The following is an 18,615-nucleotide window of genomic DNA, read 5'->3' on the forward strand; positions in this document are numbered from 1 at the left end:
GCCTCTTTCCTGATAACTGTACTAAAACTATATAGGACGGAAATCTGTAGTCGTTTTTGTGGCTTTAAACTATGGGAAGCATGAATGAATTTCTAAGTGTGCATAAGTAAGGACTTATTTACTGTCTTGGGCATGGAATAGGACAACTCTGCCCCAGAGATGGAACCTGCTTTGTGTGGTCCTGGCTGTGGAATATGGAAAGGAACTTCTCCCCTCGCGTTTCAGTGTTAGGTGATATTAAGCACCAACTTCCGCTTGGTTTTTGTAGCTCCAGGAAGAAAATTCTAAAGCTGAATCTAGTCCTTCAGACCCTTTCCATAGGAGCTATGCTAATACCTACTTATGTTTTTAATGTAGTTCTTGATAAGCTGTTTATTAGTTCATATATAAAATGAGGTCAGTCATAGTGTAGTGTGTGAATTAATTTTTTTTTCTAGCCAAGTATAATACGATTATGTATTATAAAAAGACTAACTGTTGATAGTTTGGGAGCAAAGTAAAGGATTTTCCCATGTGCTTCTTCCTCTCCTCCCATTGCACTAGAATAACATAATGAATATCTTAGAGGGGCAAAACCAAAGACATTTCTTCACACTTAATTTTGCATCTGACAAATCCTGAAAGTGTTGATCAAGGCAGAATTTTGGTTTCTGGGCAGCTGTTTTCCTGCAACAACTGCCCATGGGTAATTAACAAGGGATCGGGATCTGGATGTAAGTAACACTGAACTCTGTGCCTTCAGAAGTATGTTTCCGGAAGACAGCTGATATTACTTGTTTTTGTCCTCTCCACCCCCACAACACAGGGCATTGATGTCCAGGATGCTCCTCTGAAGGAAATAAAGGTGACCAGTTCCCGGCGATTCATAGCATCATTTAACGTCGTGAACACAACCAAACGAGATGCTGGAAAATACCGCTGCATGATTCGCACCGACGGGGGAGTTGGCATATCCAACTATGCAGAGTTGGTAGTTAAAGGTATATAATGTTATTTTTATACCCCCACATAGTCTATTAAAACAAGCATGTGGGACGGTTATGAGATCATGATTTGTTGAAAGCTCAGACTTACCCTCATCTGTTTCTGAACAGTGGTTTGGTGACAGGCTGTATTGATGGATTGCATTTTAAGTACAGATTTTGCACGTGAGCAATATTTTTGAAAAATGTATTTTATTTATGTTGGTTCAGTTGCATACAAAGCAGCGAATGTGCTCTTGGCAAGTTCTTCTGCCAACTCTGTATACAGAGATTACAGCCTATAAATTTTTTTTTTTAAGGAATGAAATTTTTTGTACTGATAGAAAATCACTTAAAATGCAAATATTCCCCCAGCCAGGGTGTTTACGATAGCAGGGTGGTTAATAAAATGAGGCAGTGTCAGTATAGAAATGCTCCGTCATATCACCCAAACCACATTGATAACAGTGAGTTAGCATTCATAATGCTGCCGTTAGGGTCTATTACTGTATTTTGTGTGACTGAAGAATTAAGTCATTATAGTCAGGAAGGTGGGAGATGAGTTAAATAAAAGGGGGGGGATATAAATTTCCTTTAGCTAGTTTGATGTTTTTTGTGTGTGCACGGACTTTGGAGTTTATAGTACTGATCTGCTCAGGCAGTTTTTGGTCCCAGACAGAATAATTTGGACTTTTAGATATACCATGAGGCATTTTTATACAACTTGGGGCAAGCCACTGCTGCTTCTTCCTAGGGGAACAGAATGATGCCTACTTTTAAAATGTTCCTCCGCATTTGTTAAACGGGGAATGTAAAATCGGTTTCTTTTGGAGGGACTATTCCTTTTGTCAGCAAATTTCTCTGTGCAGGCAGTTCTACAGACTGCGGGGTTCAAACCCCCGCGCTGGCTGCATGGGTGTGGTCCTGTGCTCTGGATGCTTCTTTTTCCTCAGGTTTAAAATAGACTTAATAATGAGTTTGACCCAGGACTCCCCCGGTGGGTCCAGCGGCTAAGACTCCGAGCTCCCAGGACAGGGGTTCCAGGTTCCATCCCCTGTTGGGGAACAAGATCCCACATGCCACACAACTAAGACCTGGCGCAGCCAACTGGAAAAGAATAATAATGTGACTGACCCTCAAGGGCTATCAGGAAGATCAGATGCGACAAATAGGTGAATGGCGCCGAGAACACCTAGTGGGCAGCCCACACCTGTGCAGTCCATGATGGGAGAGAGGTGCCTCTTACTCTCTCTGCTCTGGTCCATTAGTGGTCCTCATCTGAGAATGCACGGCTGAATCACCTTTCCGAAAATAATAACAATAATACACCAGCCACTTCTTCTCCACCCCCACTACCACACCTGTATTGAATCAGAGTCTCTGGGGACAGAGCCTCTGCAATAAACGCTATAGGTGATGTGGGTAAAGGCTTCTGTTGTGAAACTGGCCCCACCAGTGTTAGTCATGCCTGGCTTGGGGGGAGCCTGACCCCAGCAGTGTTTATCTGCAGCTAATATGACTAACGTTCTGTGGAAGGAAATAAGGAGCCAGCCACACACTGCAGTGTAGACTCTAATGATCTCATTTGCCATGCCTGATCCCTATGAGTGTGGGCTTGCAGCAAAGCTTTAGCCTGTCTGGCTAGTTTTGGAGTTTGGATTTTATCTGTAAGCAGAGGGAACTTTGCATAAATGTGCACACTGTCCCCTGCAGAAGGGTCTCGGGGTAGAAAACCCCCACCATTTGCCGACAAATCCAGAGGACCGGCCGCCTTGCTGGTCCCAAGGCTGAGTTCTTTATTGTCATCAGTGTAACTTCACTTTTGTCTTGGTCCAGTTCTTTGTGGTTGTGTCCTGTTTTCTGATTTCTGGTTGCTCCAGTGCTTCACTGTGACCACCTGTGCCGCCTGAGGCATGGTGCTCTGTAATCAGTGTGATGAAGATTTAGTCGCCTCTAAAAATTGCCTCCGTGGGAGAATTAATTTTGGGGGAGTTATAAGCAAATCACATGGCAAATAGATGGGGATAAAGTGGAAACAGTGACAGATTTTATTTTCTTGGGCTCCAAAATCACTGTGGATGGTGACTGCAGCCACAGAATTAAAAGACCCTTGCTCCTTGAAAGAAAAGCCATGACAAACCTAGATAGCATATTAAAAAACAGAGACATTACTTTGCTGAAAATTGTCCGTCTAGTCAAAGCTATGGTTTTTCCAGTAGTCATGTATGGATATGAGAGCTGAACCATAAAGAAAGCTGAGTGCTAAAGAATTGATGCTTTTGAACTGTGGTGTTGGAGAAGACTCTTGAGAGTCCCTTGGACAGCAAGGAGATCAAACCAGTCAATCCTAAAGGAAATCAGTCCTGAATATTCATTGGAAGGACTGATGCTGACACTCTAATACTTTGGCTACCTGATGTGAAGTGTCGACTCATTGGAAAAGACTCTGATGCTGGGAAGATAGAGGGCAGGAGAAGGGGGCAACAGAAGATAAGATGGTTAGATAGTATCACTGACTCAATGGACATGATTTGGAACAAACTCCAAGAGATAAGGACCAGGAAGCCTGGCATGCTGCAGTTCATGGGATCACAAAAGAATCAGACATGACTGAGAGACTGAGCAACAAACAATAACAATAAGCACGTCAGACATCTCTGGTCTGCCAGAACACACCTAAGAGCAAAGGATGTGTGGGTTCAACTCACATTTCTGCCGCACCTTTTCCTGCCTTAGGACAGACAGCATGGGGAACTCTTGACTCCTCATGATAAAATGTCCAGGCACCTCTTTTGCATCTCTGCATCCTGCCTGAGTCAGTGACAACTGGCTTGCAGTTATAGCACAAATCTGGAATTTGACTTTTCCTCCACTTATAATTTTTATTGCCATCTTTTGCTTATATTTTATTTCTTTGAAATGAGGTAACATGCCAGATTCTACTAGTCAAGTAAAGAATTGCCTCGACACGGTTACTTTAAAAGACATAATGACATGTTTAGGCCACATGTATGTGATTGAACACATTTTCTGTGTGTGTATTTAGAGTGCTAATATTTTTTAAGATGACAAAATCTTAAGTTGTTTACTGCTTTCTTAAGGTCATCTCTGATTTGATGTCCCCAAATGAAGCCCAACTTATTTTAAACTATCATACTTGTCTTATTTATATCTACCACTGCTTTTGGTAATCAAAAACAAGAAAATATTTCATGTAATCTCTGCAATGCATGTATATATGCATTTATATCAGTGTCATATTTAACTATAAAAGACATATATTAAGAATTCACTTATATATATCAATTATATATATGATATGTATCTATATGTATATTAATTCTATTTATATAAATAAATAACTTGATTTAGAATTACTTTTAACATGCCCTTTCACTTGGATTAAATATTTTAAGTTGCTTTTTATCACTTAGTAAGATTGAGTGCCTTCCTTCTTTCCCTTTGAGAAAATTTATTCAAAATTTAAATATTGACTTATTATTGTAGATTCTTCCAGCAACCCCAAAGTCCTTTTGAATGACTTTCTCAATTATTTCCAGATTCTAGTTGAATCTTTCATTTGACTTAATGTATTTGGTACTCTTCCTAATGGAGAACTAATAGAGAAAATAGTCTTGGGACGAATAAGCATTAAAGTCCTGTCTATTTTAGGAGACTAGTAACAATGTCCTAAATGAATTGTGTGCTCACTAACCTTTGTGGCTTTGCCCCTGAGTTATATTTTGAATGGCAGTTCAGGAACCCTTGCTAGCATGTGCAACTACAAAGTAATTAACTGCTTTTTCAGCCTGGCTACGTCAATGCCTTAGGATATACTAGAAAAGGCCCTTTTCATGTCTTGGTTCAAGGAATTGCCTAATGATATAAATTGATGTTAAATCATTATGAGTTGCGTCAAAGCTATCTCGAGAAATGAAGAGCTGGCACAGAGTTGTAGTTCATAAACAATAGGAACAATAATTTAATAAATGTGTACTAAATTTGCGGTCCCCTAAATAAAACTCATCTTGTGTCTTATGTAGACTTAAGTCTCATGAGATTTCCCTATTTTATTTTTTGACATGACCCCATACATTTATTGAGGAGGACATGGCAACCTACTCCAGTGTTCTTGCCTAGAGAATCCCCTTGGATGGGGGAGCCTGGTGGGCTGCAGTCCATAGGGTCGCAGAGAGTCAGACATGATTGAGTGACTAAGCATGTACATTTATTTATTTTATTTGGCTATGCCAGGTCTTAGTTGTGGCATATGGGATCTTTAGTTGCAGCATGTGGAATCTAGTTCCCTGACTAGGGGTCAAACTCAGACTCTCTGCATTGGGAGCATGTAATCTTAACTCCTGGACCACCAGGAAAGTCTCTTCCCAGTTATTTTAAAAGTTAGTATGATTTATCACACCTTGAATATGTTAAAGAAGAAAAAAGATGCCCTAACTTAACAGAAGGTGGTCGTGTTGCTCATTTCTTATTGGTCTAGGAACCAACTTGGTATCATCTCGGGGGCCAAATCTCAGATGAGACCAGCAGTCCTGAGGTCCTGATCAGCAGGAAACGTGGCGGGGATCAACTGGCTATGTATGCCACGAAGCGGACAGGCGCATATGCCAGTGACAGAATTGTTGTTCAGTCACTAAGTCATGTCCAACTCTTTGCGACCCCAAGGACTGCAGCACACCAGGTTTCCTGTCCTTCACCATCTCCCAGAGCTTGCTCAAACTCATATCCATTAAGTCAGTGATGCCATCCAACCGTCTCATCCTCTGTTGCTCATCCTTCTTCTCCTCCCGTCCTCAGTCTTTCCCAGCATCAGGGTATTTTACAGTGAGTCAGCTCTTTGCATTAGGTGGCCAAAGCATTGAAGCTCCAGCTTCAGCATCAGTCCTTCCAATGAATATTCAGCTTGATTTCCTTTAAGATTGGCTGGTTTGATCTCCTTGCTGTCCAAGGGACTCTCAAGTCTTCTCCAGCACCACAATTCAAATAGCAGGCTTTATTTCCCAGACGTTTGTGTGAACTAGATGAGGAGTTGAAAACAAAAACACGCTGAAAGGCACAAACCACCTGCAGAAACATTCTCGAAAAAAATCACTAGAGCTTAACGTTTTTCTCTGATGGAGATTCATTAAATAGAAACATGTTATTTCATGCAATTACCTTCCTCCCTAATGTCTTGTATGGTGCCCCTCACAGTGACATTGGCACATGGGATGTCTTTATTTGGTGCCTGGAGAGCCATTCAAGTGGCACTTGATATACGGGGAATGCTGTTGTAAACAAGATTGCCTGTTTCTCCCATCTCCAAGGTCCAGAGAAAGTCAGTCTTGTGTTTTAAACAAGGAGGGGGACTTTCTTGAGCTGTAAAGAGTGTTTGCCATTGATTGCTTAGAGGTTTATCAAGTTGGGCATGTGCTTTGTTTTAGAGCTTTTCTTTCTCTCTGTGGCTTTAATAATACTCATTAGTGGAAGTTCCCTCAACAGTGGCTGTGCTGGACTTTATTACCCCAAGTGCTCACTGCTCTGAGAGCAGAAGGAATCCATTGGGATGGCTTTTTGGGGTAAATGAGGCGTCCTGGAAACGCATTTATGATGAGATAAAGTATAATTTCGTCTATGTTTTTCAAGTGATGATATTCTTGGAATATAAATATAAGAAGACTGAATTTAATGATATAAGTAATACCTTGGGTGATGTCAAAGACACTGTTGACAGTGGCGAGCCTTCTAGAGCTTAATTACTACCATTTGAGAGAGTTTTTACAAGTTACTTTTAGTGCAAAATAAAATCCTTTGATGCCTATGTAAGTATTCAAGAAAAAATGAATTGCATCCTGAAACAAAATGGGGTTGTACCTACCTGAACAGGCTTAGGCTTTAAAGATGGCTTATTTCACAGATTTAAACACTCTGCAGACCTCTCTCAAGGTGCTTTTTCTTATTAACCTGAGCAAAACAGTTCTCATCCGTTCATCACTAAACTGTCAACATCTTCCCGATTTTAGTGATTGATATGCGTTGAGCTCTTTCCAAGTGTCTGAAGGATGGCCCTCTGGTTTATCTTTCAGAGCCCCCTGTTCCCATTGCGCCCCCTCAGCTGGCCTCTGTGGGGGCCACCTACCTGTGGATACAACTCAACGCCAACTCCATCAATGGGGACGGGCCCATTGTGGCCCGGGAGGTGGAATACTGCACGGCCAGTGGGAGCTGGAGCGACCGGCAGCCGGTGGACTCCACAAGCTACAAGATCGGGCATCTGGACCCCGACACGGAGTATGAGATCAGTGTGCTCCTCACCCGGCCCGGCGAGGGCGGCACCGGCTCCCCTGGGCCCGCCCTCAGGACCAGGACCAAGTGTGCCGGTGAGTCTGGGGACCCTGGGACCGCTTGTCCATGTCTGGTGGGGTCTGACCTGCAGCCTCAGTGCAGGGGGCTCACGCTTTCCTCAGCTCTTCTGGGACCCTGTGTGGGCATATAGGAGGTCCCTTCACCTGCGGGCAGCCACCTGTGGATTCAGACCTCAAGGCTTTGTCTCACTCAGGACGTCTCCACCCCCATTTTCCCTGTCCTTCATTGACACCTTCCTAAGAGTATCACCTAGTTCATATGGGAATCATCCCACAGTTGACACAAACTGTCCACTTTAATGATGTCCGCTCACCAGTCAGCACCTCCCATCTAGGTCTCTTCAGTTTATGTTCCCTGTCGATGTGCTTTTAGCCTGGTAGGGTGGGGGGTAGGGGGCGGCTTTGGAAGAACAGATTCCACCTTAGCCATGTGTTTTTATGGACGGATATTGAATGGAGGGGCTGCTTGCCAGTGACACAGGGCCCATTTGCAAGACAAGCCAGGGTGATTTTCAGGCTGCACACAGGCTTTAAATTCTCAGATGATAAAGTTCTAATTGACTGTGCGGAGCCGGCTCTGTGGGGTTGATGGAGAGAGAAATGCAGAGTCTTATAAAAATCAAACCCCGAAGAAAGCTCCTGTCAGAGGTTCAAGTGCTGTTTCTGTCTGGCTGCTCTCCAGTCGAAATAACAGAAAGAAGTAACAGGTTGGGACACTGAAGTGTTCTTTCATCATTTGAAGGAAGATTCTTACACTGAATCGCGGCCTGAGCTAATGAGACTCCAGAAGTTTTTATGGAGACAATTGATTCTTCAGGTGGCTTTATTTAAGAGGACACTTATCGATAGGTTTCATTTCTTCTTAAGTTTTAAAAGTACTCAGAGCAACAGCCTAACCGTGTCTGGTAGGAGAAATGATTAAGCCTTGACAGTGGTAACTACTTCATTCTTTCTTCATAATTTTGAGTATGTGGTTTCCAAAAGCCAAAACCTCATGGAAAAAAATTGTTTTTGTAAAAATACTTTTGTTCGAAAAGAAAACAGGACGCTTATCTTCTTGGGGTATTGCTACCGGGCCTGCCTTTTCCACCCACATCTGTTTCCTGGGTCCCCCGCCCCCATGGCCATATCATGCTCAGTGCAGAGTCTGGCGTAAGACCTGTGGTAATGCCCACAGCTGCCATGGGTGGTCCATAGAGAACAGAGTTGGATCACACCTTCTGTGCCTCACTTTCCTAAACCATGTCATCCCATCTCTCTCTCTTTAACGAATACAATTTCCCTTCTTTGAAATGGTTTATCATCTTTCATAATGCAAACAATAGCTTGTAACACTGTTTACATCATTTTACAATTTAGGAATTGCTTTCAAATCTGTTGCTTATTTTGTAACTGCTTCATGAAGTCTCTGGAGTCAAGACTATGACCCCCTTCCCTTTTGTTGTGTAGTCACTAAGTCGTGTCCAACTCTTTGCGACCCCATGGACTGTAGCCTCGCAGGCTGCTCTGTCGATGGGATTTCCCAGGCAAGAATACTGGAGTGGGTTGCCATTCCCTTCTCCAGGGGATCTTCCTGACCCAGGGACTGAACCCGTATCTCCTGCATTAGGCAGGCATTGGCAGGCAGATTCCTTACTGCTGCACTACAAGGGAAGCTGACCCCCTTCCTAGAGATTAGGAAATGGAGGCCCTTGTGGTCTGTTTCCTCCACGCCTGCTCCTTGAGCAGTAAGTTCATGTTCTCTGACTTCAGTGTTATTTGGAGGAATCCTGCTTGGGGGCCACGGTGCTAGTCAGTCTTCCTTTCTCTTCAGAAGAAGGTTAGGATCCCATTCACTGACAACCCCTCCCACCTCATGTTTTTAGCTCTGGTCTTTTCTCCTGATTCTGTGTCTGTGTATTTCAGGTATTGACATGATTATTACCTACATTTCCCCTAAACCTAAGGTGTGTGTCTCTGTTTTCAAGAAGCCTTTTTGTTACTGTGGCGTAATGTGTAAATGTAGAGCCTTTCATAATCGATTGGCAGCCCTTCTTAAGACATTAAAACCAGTTCTGAATGGATAGTTGCATATCAGCCCTGTGCCTTAAAGTTTTAACCTCTCTTAAGCAAGGAAGTCCGACGAGAAGGCAAGCTTTTTCCTCGTACCATTTGCAACCCACCATGTTCACTGTTGCAGGTGTATCTTGCATGGGCATTGAGCATTTTTTTTTTTTTGAAAAAACTGTTGTTGAGCAAGTCAATCTTAGGAAATAGAAATATGTTAGGTGAGAGGGTCAAAGCTAGAAATAAGAGGGGAAGATGACGGGTGGGTGAGCAAAGAGATGTTGAATGAACCTTCTACTGTCAAAGAAATACAGCTTCACCCTTTCCTGACCTGAGGCTTTTGAGAAAATCTGCAGGAAAGCTTGCCTACTGCTCTGGTGAGCTGTGTGGAATGTTGGTGCACAGGACAGAGTGAAAAGAAGCAAGACTCTAGACTGAGAGGTGTGCTAGTGGTCCCCTCCTCTTCCTCAGGTGGTTCACCAGCATTTAAGGCTCAGAAAGAACAAGTCATGGACCTCATAACCTGAGAGAGATGCTGAGCATTCTGCAAAGCAGGTGGAAGATGGAAAATGACCTTCACTGGGCATAAACAGTGGATGAATCTAAGAGGGTGACAGGTAGTAGGAATAAATGAACATTCGTCCCAGGTGGTTTAAAAGGCCAAGACTATGTGTCCAGAATTAGAGAAATAAAATTTAGCAGCAATACATAAAAAAAAAGAGATTGAGGATTAGGTATAAATGCGTATAAATATACAGTATGGTCCATATTGTATTAGTCATTCTGTAGTGCTATTGCCTTGCCCTCACCTCCCCGAAAGTGAAAGGTGGTGCTGGAGAAGACTCTTAAGAGTCCCTTGGACAGCAAGAAGATTAAACCAGTCAATCCCAAAGGAAATCAACCCTGGATAGTCATTGGAAAGACTGATGCTGAACCTGAAGTTCCATTACTTTGGTCACCTGTTGTGAAGATCCTGATGTTGGGAAAGATTGAAGGCAAAAGGAAAAGAGGGTGGCAGAGGATGAAATGGTTAGATAGCATCACCAACTCACTGGACATGAGTGTGAGCAAACTCGGGGAGATAATGAAGGACCAGGAAGCCTGGTTTGCTGCGGTCCATGGGGTCGCACAGAATCAGACACGACTTAGTGGCTGAACAACAACGAAACAACACCTACCCCAAAAAAAAGTCCCTAATGTAAGCATAGGTTGCATTAAGATAACAAATGCCTTGTAGGAGGTCAGCTATTATTGTCACTCATTTTAAAAGAGAGAGAACACAGAATAGGCTGAGCTCAAAGGAATGCACCCTGGATAGGAAATGCTCTGAATTTCACTCAACCATTGAGGAATGGTGGAAGAATTGAGATGGATGATGGAGAAGAGCAGGGTGTCTGCACATTTGACAAGAGCTAAGTCATGACCAGGAGTTTCCAGTGGCTGGTGGGTTCAGGCAAAAGCTGGTGTTGCTGAAGGAGATTGTGTATTCATGAGAGGATTGAGCTGGCTGAACCTGGAGGCCTCTTCCACGTGAGGATTCTATGGTCTCTTTTTAATTAAATGATCCAGTATGTTCTTCTAGCTTGAAAACCTCTGAGTTGACCTTTTTATTTCATCCTTGATGAAATTCTCTGTGATCATGTTTATCAAGCGGTGCTCTGCTGGCCAACGGAGGTCTCTGATGACCTTTGCAAAAGCCTGAGCAGAAGTAGGGAAACACTGAGTTTTAGGGTAGCAGTTTTTGTGCTAAAATATCACTTTCATGAAAAGCTTGTGGTATCTGGAGCCGGAGTCAGCAGTTGAGAATTCAGGCTCGGAGACCAGGCTGCCAGGATTTGAGTCCTGGCTCTGCCTGGAGCTAGACATGTGACCTTGGGAAGTTCTCTGGGAGCTAGACATGTGACCTTCTCTGAGTTTCTGTTGCCTTATCTATGAAACAGGGGTGATACTAACAGTTGGTATCTCCTATCTCCTAGTGTGGTTGTGAAGTCTTAGAAGACAATACATGTGAGGTGCCTAGGACAGAACCTGACACGTAGCAAGTAGTCAATACAGGTTAAATGCCAGTGAAAAAAATTATCTTTTAGTGTTTTCATTCAAAAGAAGTAGATGTTGGCAACCTGATTTCCTTGCCCTAGATAACTTAATCTGGTAAGTCAAAAATCAGAAGGATTCTGTTTATATTTGGGCTCAGAGAATCCCTTGCAGTTGGGCGTTGCATCCATGCCAGGCATCATTCTCTCATTTTTTTTTTTTCTATTAAATCTGTTTCTTTTGGACAAACTATTTTCATTACTGTGCTGCACCCATGAGGCCTGTCCTATCCCACTGCAGTGACACCCACAAAACCGTATTTCGTTTCTTTCATTGAAATGAAATGGTCACTGTTTATGGCCCATCTCTGTGCGCTGACATTGATTTTCGCATGTGGCGTGTAGGTTTCTTTCAAGAATTGTAGGGGAGCACACTGCCAGACCTTTTGCTTTCTGACGCTTCCCAAAATGATTTTCAAATGTATGCACAGGCTCTGCGTGTGTGACCTTGATCAAATCACTGTTCTTCTCTGATTCTCCAAATAGGCACTGTTGACACCTGCCCAGATCATATCCAAGGTGTTTTTGAAGATCAGGTTAGACATTATCTGTGAAAGTATTTTAGAGTTGAGCAAATCCTCTGCCTACATGGGATATTAAAAATGATTATTGTCAAGAGCTAGTTTCAAGATTTATACACACATCTAGTTATTTTCCAACCTTGCCATTCGGCTAGAGTTGGGAAACCTCGGAGAGCTGAAATTATTTCAGTATCCAGTGGAGCAAAATGCAATTTAGTTTGTATTTTCTATTATATCTTATATTCTTGTAATTATGTGCAGCCTGTATATCACAAGTCATTAGCTGGGAGCTCCTTGAAAAAGAGAAATAGGAGATGCTGTTACCTTGATTCTCGCAGTGGACTTTTTAAGTGTTTTATTTGAGGATATTGCTTTTTATGTATCCTGGTTATTGTTTAACTGTGGTTAAGTGGCTTGCTAATAACTGGCCCCAGGAGTTAAAGCAGGATGATGATAAACTAATGATTTAACAATTAAGATGGTAGGAGTAAAAAAGAAAACTGAACTAAAATGTGTTCTTTAGAGTTAGTATAACTAAAATTATTTTAAAACAGAGAATGATTGCATGGTTTAAAAATTTTATGCTTACGATAATTTATTAAGCATCCATATTTGAAAGGACTGTCCCTAGGCCTTGAGGGCAGAGCAACAAGACAAGATGTGACCTTCAGAGCTGATGTATTCGGGGGGTATTGGAGGGAAGAGGTGTTCAGGCAATAAATATATAAATTATGCATATGTGTTCTTCTGTGTGTGTAAGTGTGTGTTAGTTGCTCAGTCTTGTCTAACTCTTTGCAATCTCATGGACTGTAGCCTGCCAGTCTCCTCTGTCCATGGAATTCTCCAGGCCAGAATACTGGAGTGAGTAGCTATTCCCTCCTCCAGGGGATTTTCCTGACCCAAATATCAAACCCATGTCTCCTGCACTGCAGGCAGATTCTTTACCATCTGAGCCACCAGGCAAGTTTGTGTGCATATAGATATATGTATATTGTATATACACATACATATAATACAATAAATGCTATGAAGGAAAGTAGAGAAAGGAATAAAGGACAGAAAGGTCGAATTTTTCTATTATTTTTAGCTTTAATTGTGCCAAAATAACGTAACATAAAATTTAACATCTTAAACCATTTATATTGTATAGTTCAGTAGTGTTCTGTTCACCTAGCCAACCTCCAGGAGTTTTTCATTTTGCAAAACTGAAACTCCCTACCTCTTCCCTTCACTCCCCAGCCCCCGAAAACCCCCATTTCTGCCTTTATGAGTTTGACGACTCCAGGTTCCTCCTGTCAGTGGAATCATACAGAATCTGTCTTTTGTGTCTGGCGGGTTCACTTTGTGCAGTGTCTGCCAGGTCCATCCGTATTACAGCATGTGTGATTGCACCTCTGTAGTTACTATGACAATGTTGTATAGTGTATACACGTCTGTAATTACTCTGACAGTGTCGTGTAGTGTATAGTTTACGTGATCCTTTGAAAACCACTTTGAGACTTTAAGCAATTACATCGGTTTTCAATGAGTAATCCTCGAAGTTTAAAAACATTTTATCTTTCTGACTTGGGAACTCATGCCTCCTAGAGCAGACAGTACTTCTGTGTCTTCAGAGACTTCAAGTGTATATAGAAGAGGTGTGTCAGGATGCTATAGCCACCCACCAACAGGCAGCCTTCTGTTTGTCGAGAATAATGAGTGAGATGAGAAATTGGAGTGTTTAAAAAAATAATGTAAACGAGTAAGGGAGTGTACATTGTATATTCACAGAGAGATGTGTATTTGTTTCACACATGCCTAGCTGGGAGCCTTTTCTGTAACTGTAATAAGAAGTTCGAATGTGTATTAAATGAAATTGCATTTTTGTTCTGCTCAGGGGCTCAGATAGAAGCAGTCAAAGCTGCCTTGTCTGTCCTACCTGCAGTGACAGGAGAGATGGGCCATGCTTTTCATCACTTCAGGCCGCTTCACCTTCCAGTGCCCTGTGGCCTGTGAAAGTGGGTGTGTGCTCACCCTGTTGCAGTGTGCGTTTTAGTGCATCTCCTGTTCTTTGTGATGGTGGTTGTCCTGTTGCCCCAGAACAGATGTGTTTGTGTAACTCTCCTGTGCCCTCACCATATGCTTGGATGACGACCTACAGGCGTGAGCAGGGTGTCTCGAAGAGCAGAGGCCCTGCATCCCTGACCATGAGGATGTTGTGCTGACCGCAGGTTAATGTTTCATGATGTGTTTTACCAGAGACCCTGAGACCATCTTTCTTTCTTTTTTTTTAAAATTTTTTCAATTAATTAAATAATTTGTTTTGTTTGTTTTGATTGCGCTGGATCTTCGTTGCTGCACACAGATTTTCTCTAGCTGTGGCAAGTGGGGACTACTCTCTAGTTGCAGTGCTCGGGCCTCTAATTTCGGTGGCTTCTCTTGCTGTGGAGCACAGGCTGCAGACACTCAGGTGCACGGGCTTAGTTGCTCCGAGGCACGTGGGATCTTCCTGGACCAGGGATCAAACCCACATATCCTGTGTCTCCTGTACTGGTGGGCGGATTTTTTACCACTGAACCACCAGGGAAGCCCCTTGAGACCGTCTTTAACCTAGTTTACATAGCAACATACTCTGTGCTACCAGCCCTAGTCTAAATCTCAGGAGATTTAGGTTAATATAGGTTTTGAGGTATTAATTTCACTGTGGTTGCTAAATGTGACACAGGAGTAACTCCTTTTATATTTTATTTTTAAGTTTTATTGGAGTCTAGTTGATTTGCAATGTTGCATTAGTTTCAGTTGTATAGTAAAGTGAATCAGTTATACATATACATATATCCACTCTTTTTTTTTTTTTTTTAAGATTCTTTGCACATATAGGTCACTACAGGGTATTGAGTAGAGTTCCCTGTGCTGTAGAACAGGTCCTTATTAGTTAGTTATCTATTTTATATAGAATAGTGTGTGTATGTCAGACCCAATCATCTTAAATACTCTTGAGTGGAATTCCCATATGGAAACTGAACAGTGATCAGGTTCTTGGCAGGAGGGCTTTGCATGAAGCCCAAACTGCATGGTACCTGCATCCACTGAAGGCCAACTTCTCTGTGTCTCTTTATTATTCTTAGTTCCTCTTGTGGGGGCAAAACAGACATTCCAATTGGAATGGGTCTGATCTGAATTAAAACCCTGCTAAAACTTGTTTTGTTTTCTTCCTAAATCAACGGGGCGGGGGGGGGGGGGGTGCAGATTTGTTTCTTTTGTACAAAACTTGCTGGTGCCACAACACGTATTTGGACCCACAAGGATGACCCAAGGGCACTGGGGCAGGTGGGAGCCCGACTCAGACCTGGCAGTGGCTGAGATTCAGAATGAATACAGGACAATGAATACAGAATGAATACAGAATGAATACAGGACAAGGCCTCATCGAATGCAACACAGTTTATTTTTAATTTTATTTACCAGGGAAAGAAAAATTAAAGTGTGCTAATTCTAATTCTAAAACAGTTCTGCCAAAGGGCAACAGGTTTTTTTTTTTTTTTAATGCATTTCCAAAACATTAAACCATTAAGAACCTTTCTTAATGATAAACATTAAAAGGGTATAAAAAGTATCTGCCCTATTAGACTGCAGATATAAATACATGGCTTTGGGCAGCATGTTGCAATTGGGCAAGGTCTAGAACCCAGCAGCATCACGGCACCGTTTTTATTATAATATATTCAGCCCGTGCTGTACAGGTCTTTATGCCCCATAGGCTGTAATATCCAAACCTTAACCCCCGCCTTGAAACACTGAGTCAGCACTTTCCAGTGTCCATGCCTATTAACTGTTCAGTTGTGTCCGACTCTTTGCAACCCCATGGACTGCTATCCACCAGGCTCCTCTGTCTATGGGAATTCTCCAAGGAAAGAATACTGGAGTGGGTTGCCATTTCCTCCTCCAGGGGATCTTTCTGACCCAGGGATTGGACCTGGGTCTCACACATTGCCGGCAGATTCTTTACTGTCTGAGCCACTAGGGAAGTCTCAGCCCTAAGGCCATGGCCGGGGAGGAGGTAGGATTATAACTTCTGGAGCAGTTTTGTGTGAGGGGTTTGCTTCTAGAGAAGCCAGCTTCAGCTGCTACTTATACCCAATGGCTCAGTGGGTAAAGAATCTGCCTGCCATGCAGGACGCATAGGAGATGCAAGTTTGATCCCTGGGTCGGGAAGATTCCCTGGAGAAGGAAATGACAACCCACTCTAGTATTCTTGCCTGGGCAATCTCACAGCCAGGGGAGCCTGGTGGGCTACAGTCCATGGGATCGAAAAAGAGTTGGACATGACCGAGTGACTAAGCATGCTAGAAAAGTCAGACAGATGGAGGTGGTTGTTTCAGAGTACTCATTATCCTGTCTCTGCCACTCCTAAGTGCCCTGATGGTTCTAGAAGGTGTCGAGCAGGTCCCTTGTCTGTAAAGAGTAAGTATTGCTTATGGAATTTCTAGGCGTGAGGTTGAAGTCTTTGTAGGCAGCTCCCTGTGTGGCTTTGAATAAATTAAGGAGGAAGAGAAAGTTAAAAGAAGGATCTGGAGATTATCAGTCAGTGGCTGCAGCTTCCCCAGGCCATACCTCTGATGGGCCATTTGACGCTTAAAAAAAAACAATACTCAAAACCCTCCCATGCTGTGTTCTGTATGTCGTGACCAGGTTCCTGGTGCAGTGCTCTGATGGCACCGGTCTCTATGAGAGGGGCTCTGCTGTCCTAGAGAAACCGGCCTGTGGTCAGGGTTGAGATTGGAGATGTGCGTCCTGATACCGTGGACTCAGGGACTGAGATGGGTCCTGATACCATTGACTCAGGGACCAAGGTGGGTCCTGATACCGTGGATTAAGGGACTGAGGTTGTTCCTAGTACCGTGGACTCAGGGACTGAGGTGGGTCCTGATACCGTGGACCGAGGGACTGAGGTGGGTCCTGATACCATTGACTCAGGGACCAAGGTGGGTCCTGATACCGTGGATTAAGGGACTGAGGTGGGTCCTGATACCGTGGACTCGGGGACTGAGGTGGGTCCTGATACCGTGGATTTAGGGACTGAGGCGCACAGGTACACTCTTCCCCTCTGGACTGCTTCTGAGACAGGCTTACCTTTATTCTAAGCCCACGACCGAATGAAGACCTGAAAGGACTAGTTTCAGTATCACCTTTGTCTTCAGGACATTTCAGGAAAAGTTCCCACAGGCCTTAACTCATCAGGTTTGCTCTGGGTTTGTGCCTCAAGTACAGCAAGTCTGATTTCATGAACTAGGAAGTAGATCGATGCTGTCTTTGATCTCATAGGTCCTATGTGCTTCTGTTCATCTTGCCTGGGCAGGCTTAGATTCATCCTCCTTTTCTCACACCAGCTCTCAGTTCATTTGTACCTGTTCATGTGGCTAGAACTCATGGGAACAGACTCAGCTACATTTGGGCTCCAATTAGAACTTTTCTACTTCATCTGTGAGGAAAATCCTGCTCGTGCTTAAAAACTAAATTAATAAGAAGTTAAATGAGAGCTAAAACTTGCAGAGTGATAACAATGGATTATGAAAGCTTGATGAAATGTCAAAATTTTAGTTTATGAGGCTGAGACACGTTCCTTTGTTTGGATAATGTTTTTCTAAATTAATTTTAAGAATATAAAGAACCAGTAATTGCATTACCTATTAGAATAAATTGCAAGTGAATAGAAAGCTTTAAAAATGAATAATGCATATAAATGAAATTAAAACTACAAATACCAGAAATTTTATTAGGAAGCATGGTTATACCTATTATTAAAATAAGAAAGATAATAGAACTGTTTGAGATCAAAACTGCTGGTCTTCCATCCATGTTATTACCTTTGTAGAAAGAGTAAAATAAGTAATATTCAGGTAAAATATTTCTATTGACCAAATAGCAATATTTCTTTCTTACAGATCTAGACAACTGACTCTAGACATGGATTTATAGCTGGCATTGAAAACTCTTTCTAGCATATATTAGCAGTAGAAAAATACAGATATTAACATATATATATATTTCTGTTAGGTGTTATATATTGTTATTTACTATTCTTTAGCTAGACTCTATCACTCTTAAGATGGATCGTGAATTCATCATACCTAACATTTTACTTGTTAATGTTTATAGCTTTTTCATGACCTGTTTTAACTACTGAAGCCAGAAGTACCATATAAGAAGGCAAAATATATAGAAATATATAGTGAAGAAGGTCATGGATTTCCTCATCTTTCAGTTCCTTTCCTGGGAATAATACTTGGGTGTTTATCTTTGCACATCTCTGTCTCTACCCATTTGCACATATAAATATCAGTCTGTGTCCCAGGTCTATTACTTACTCTTTCTAACCATAGAGGAGCATGTTGTTCGTGGGTTTCTGCAGTTTGATTTCACCTTGGTCAGTACTCTCTGAACATCTCTCTAGTGGCTAGAGTCTAGTGCAGTATTTGTGTATCTTTCCCTCATCCTTAGAAGTAGCTGTTTATTATCCTGAGACATGCTGAGCTGTTAGTCACTCTCAGTCATGTCTGACTCTTTGTGACCCCATGGACTGTAGCCTGCCAGGCTCCTCTGTCCACGGAATTCTCCAGGGAAGAATACTGGAGTCAGTAGCCATTCCCTT

The 18,615-nt window shown here is 42.5% G+C and overlaps 1 protein-coding gene across 6 annotated transcripts in view; it reads left to right on the forward strand.

The window, feature by feature from the left end:
- The window catches only part of PTPRM (protein tyrosine phosphatase receptor type M), a 640,041-nt gene that overhangs the window by 284,310 nt on the left and 337,116 nt on the right, over positions 1-18,615 (forward strand). For all 6 annotated transcript variants that reach the window (XM_043443664.1, XM_043443666.1, XM_043443661.1 and 3 more), the window contains exons 6-7: positions 806-980; positions 7,046-7,339. In XM_043443664.1, the coding sequence (XP_043299599.1) occupies positions 806-980; positions 7,046-7,339 (469 nt within the window). The remainder of the gene's footprint in view (positions 1-805; positions 981-7,045; positions 7,340-18,615) is intronic.

The sequence above is a fragment of the Cervus canadensis genome, chromosome 23 (genome assembly GCF_019320065.1).
Source record: "Cervus canadensis isolate Bull #8, Minnesota chromosome 23, ASM1932006v1, whole genome shotgun sequence".
NCBI classification, from domain to species: domain Eukaryota; kingdom Metazoa; phylum Chordata; class Mammalia; order Artiodactyla; family Cervidae; genus Cervus; species Cervus canadensis.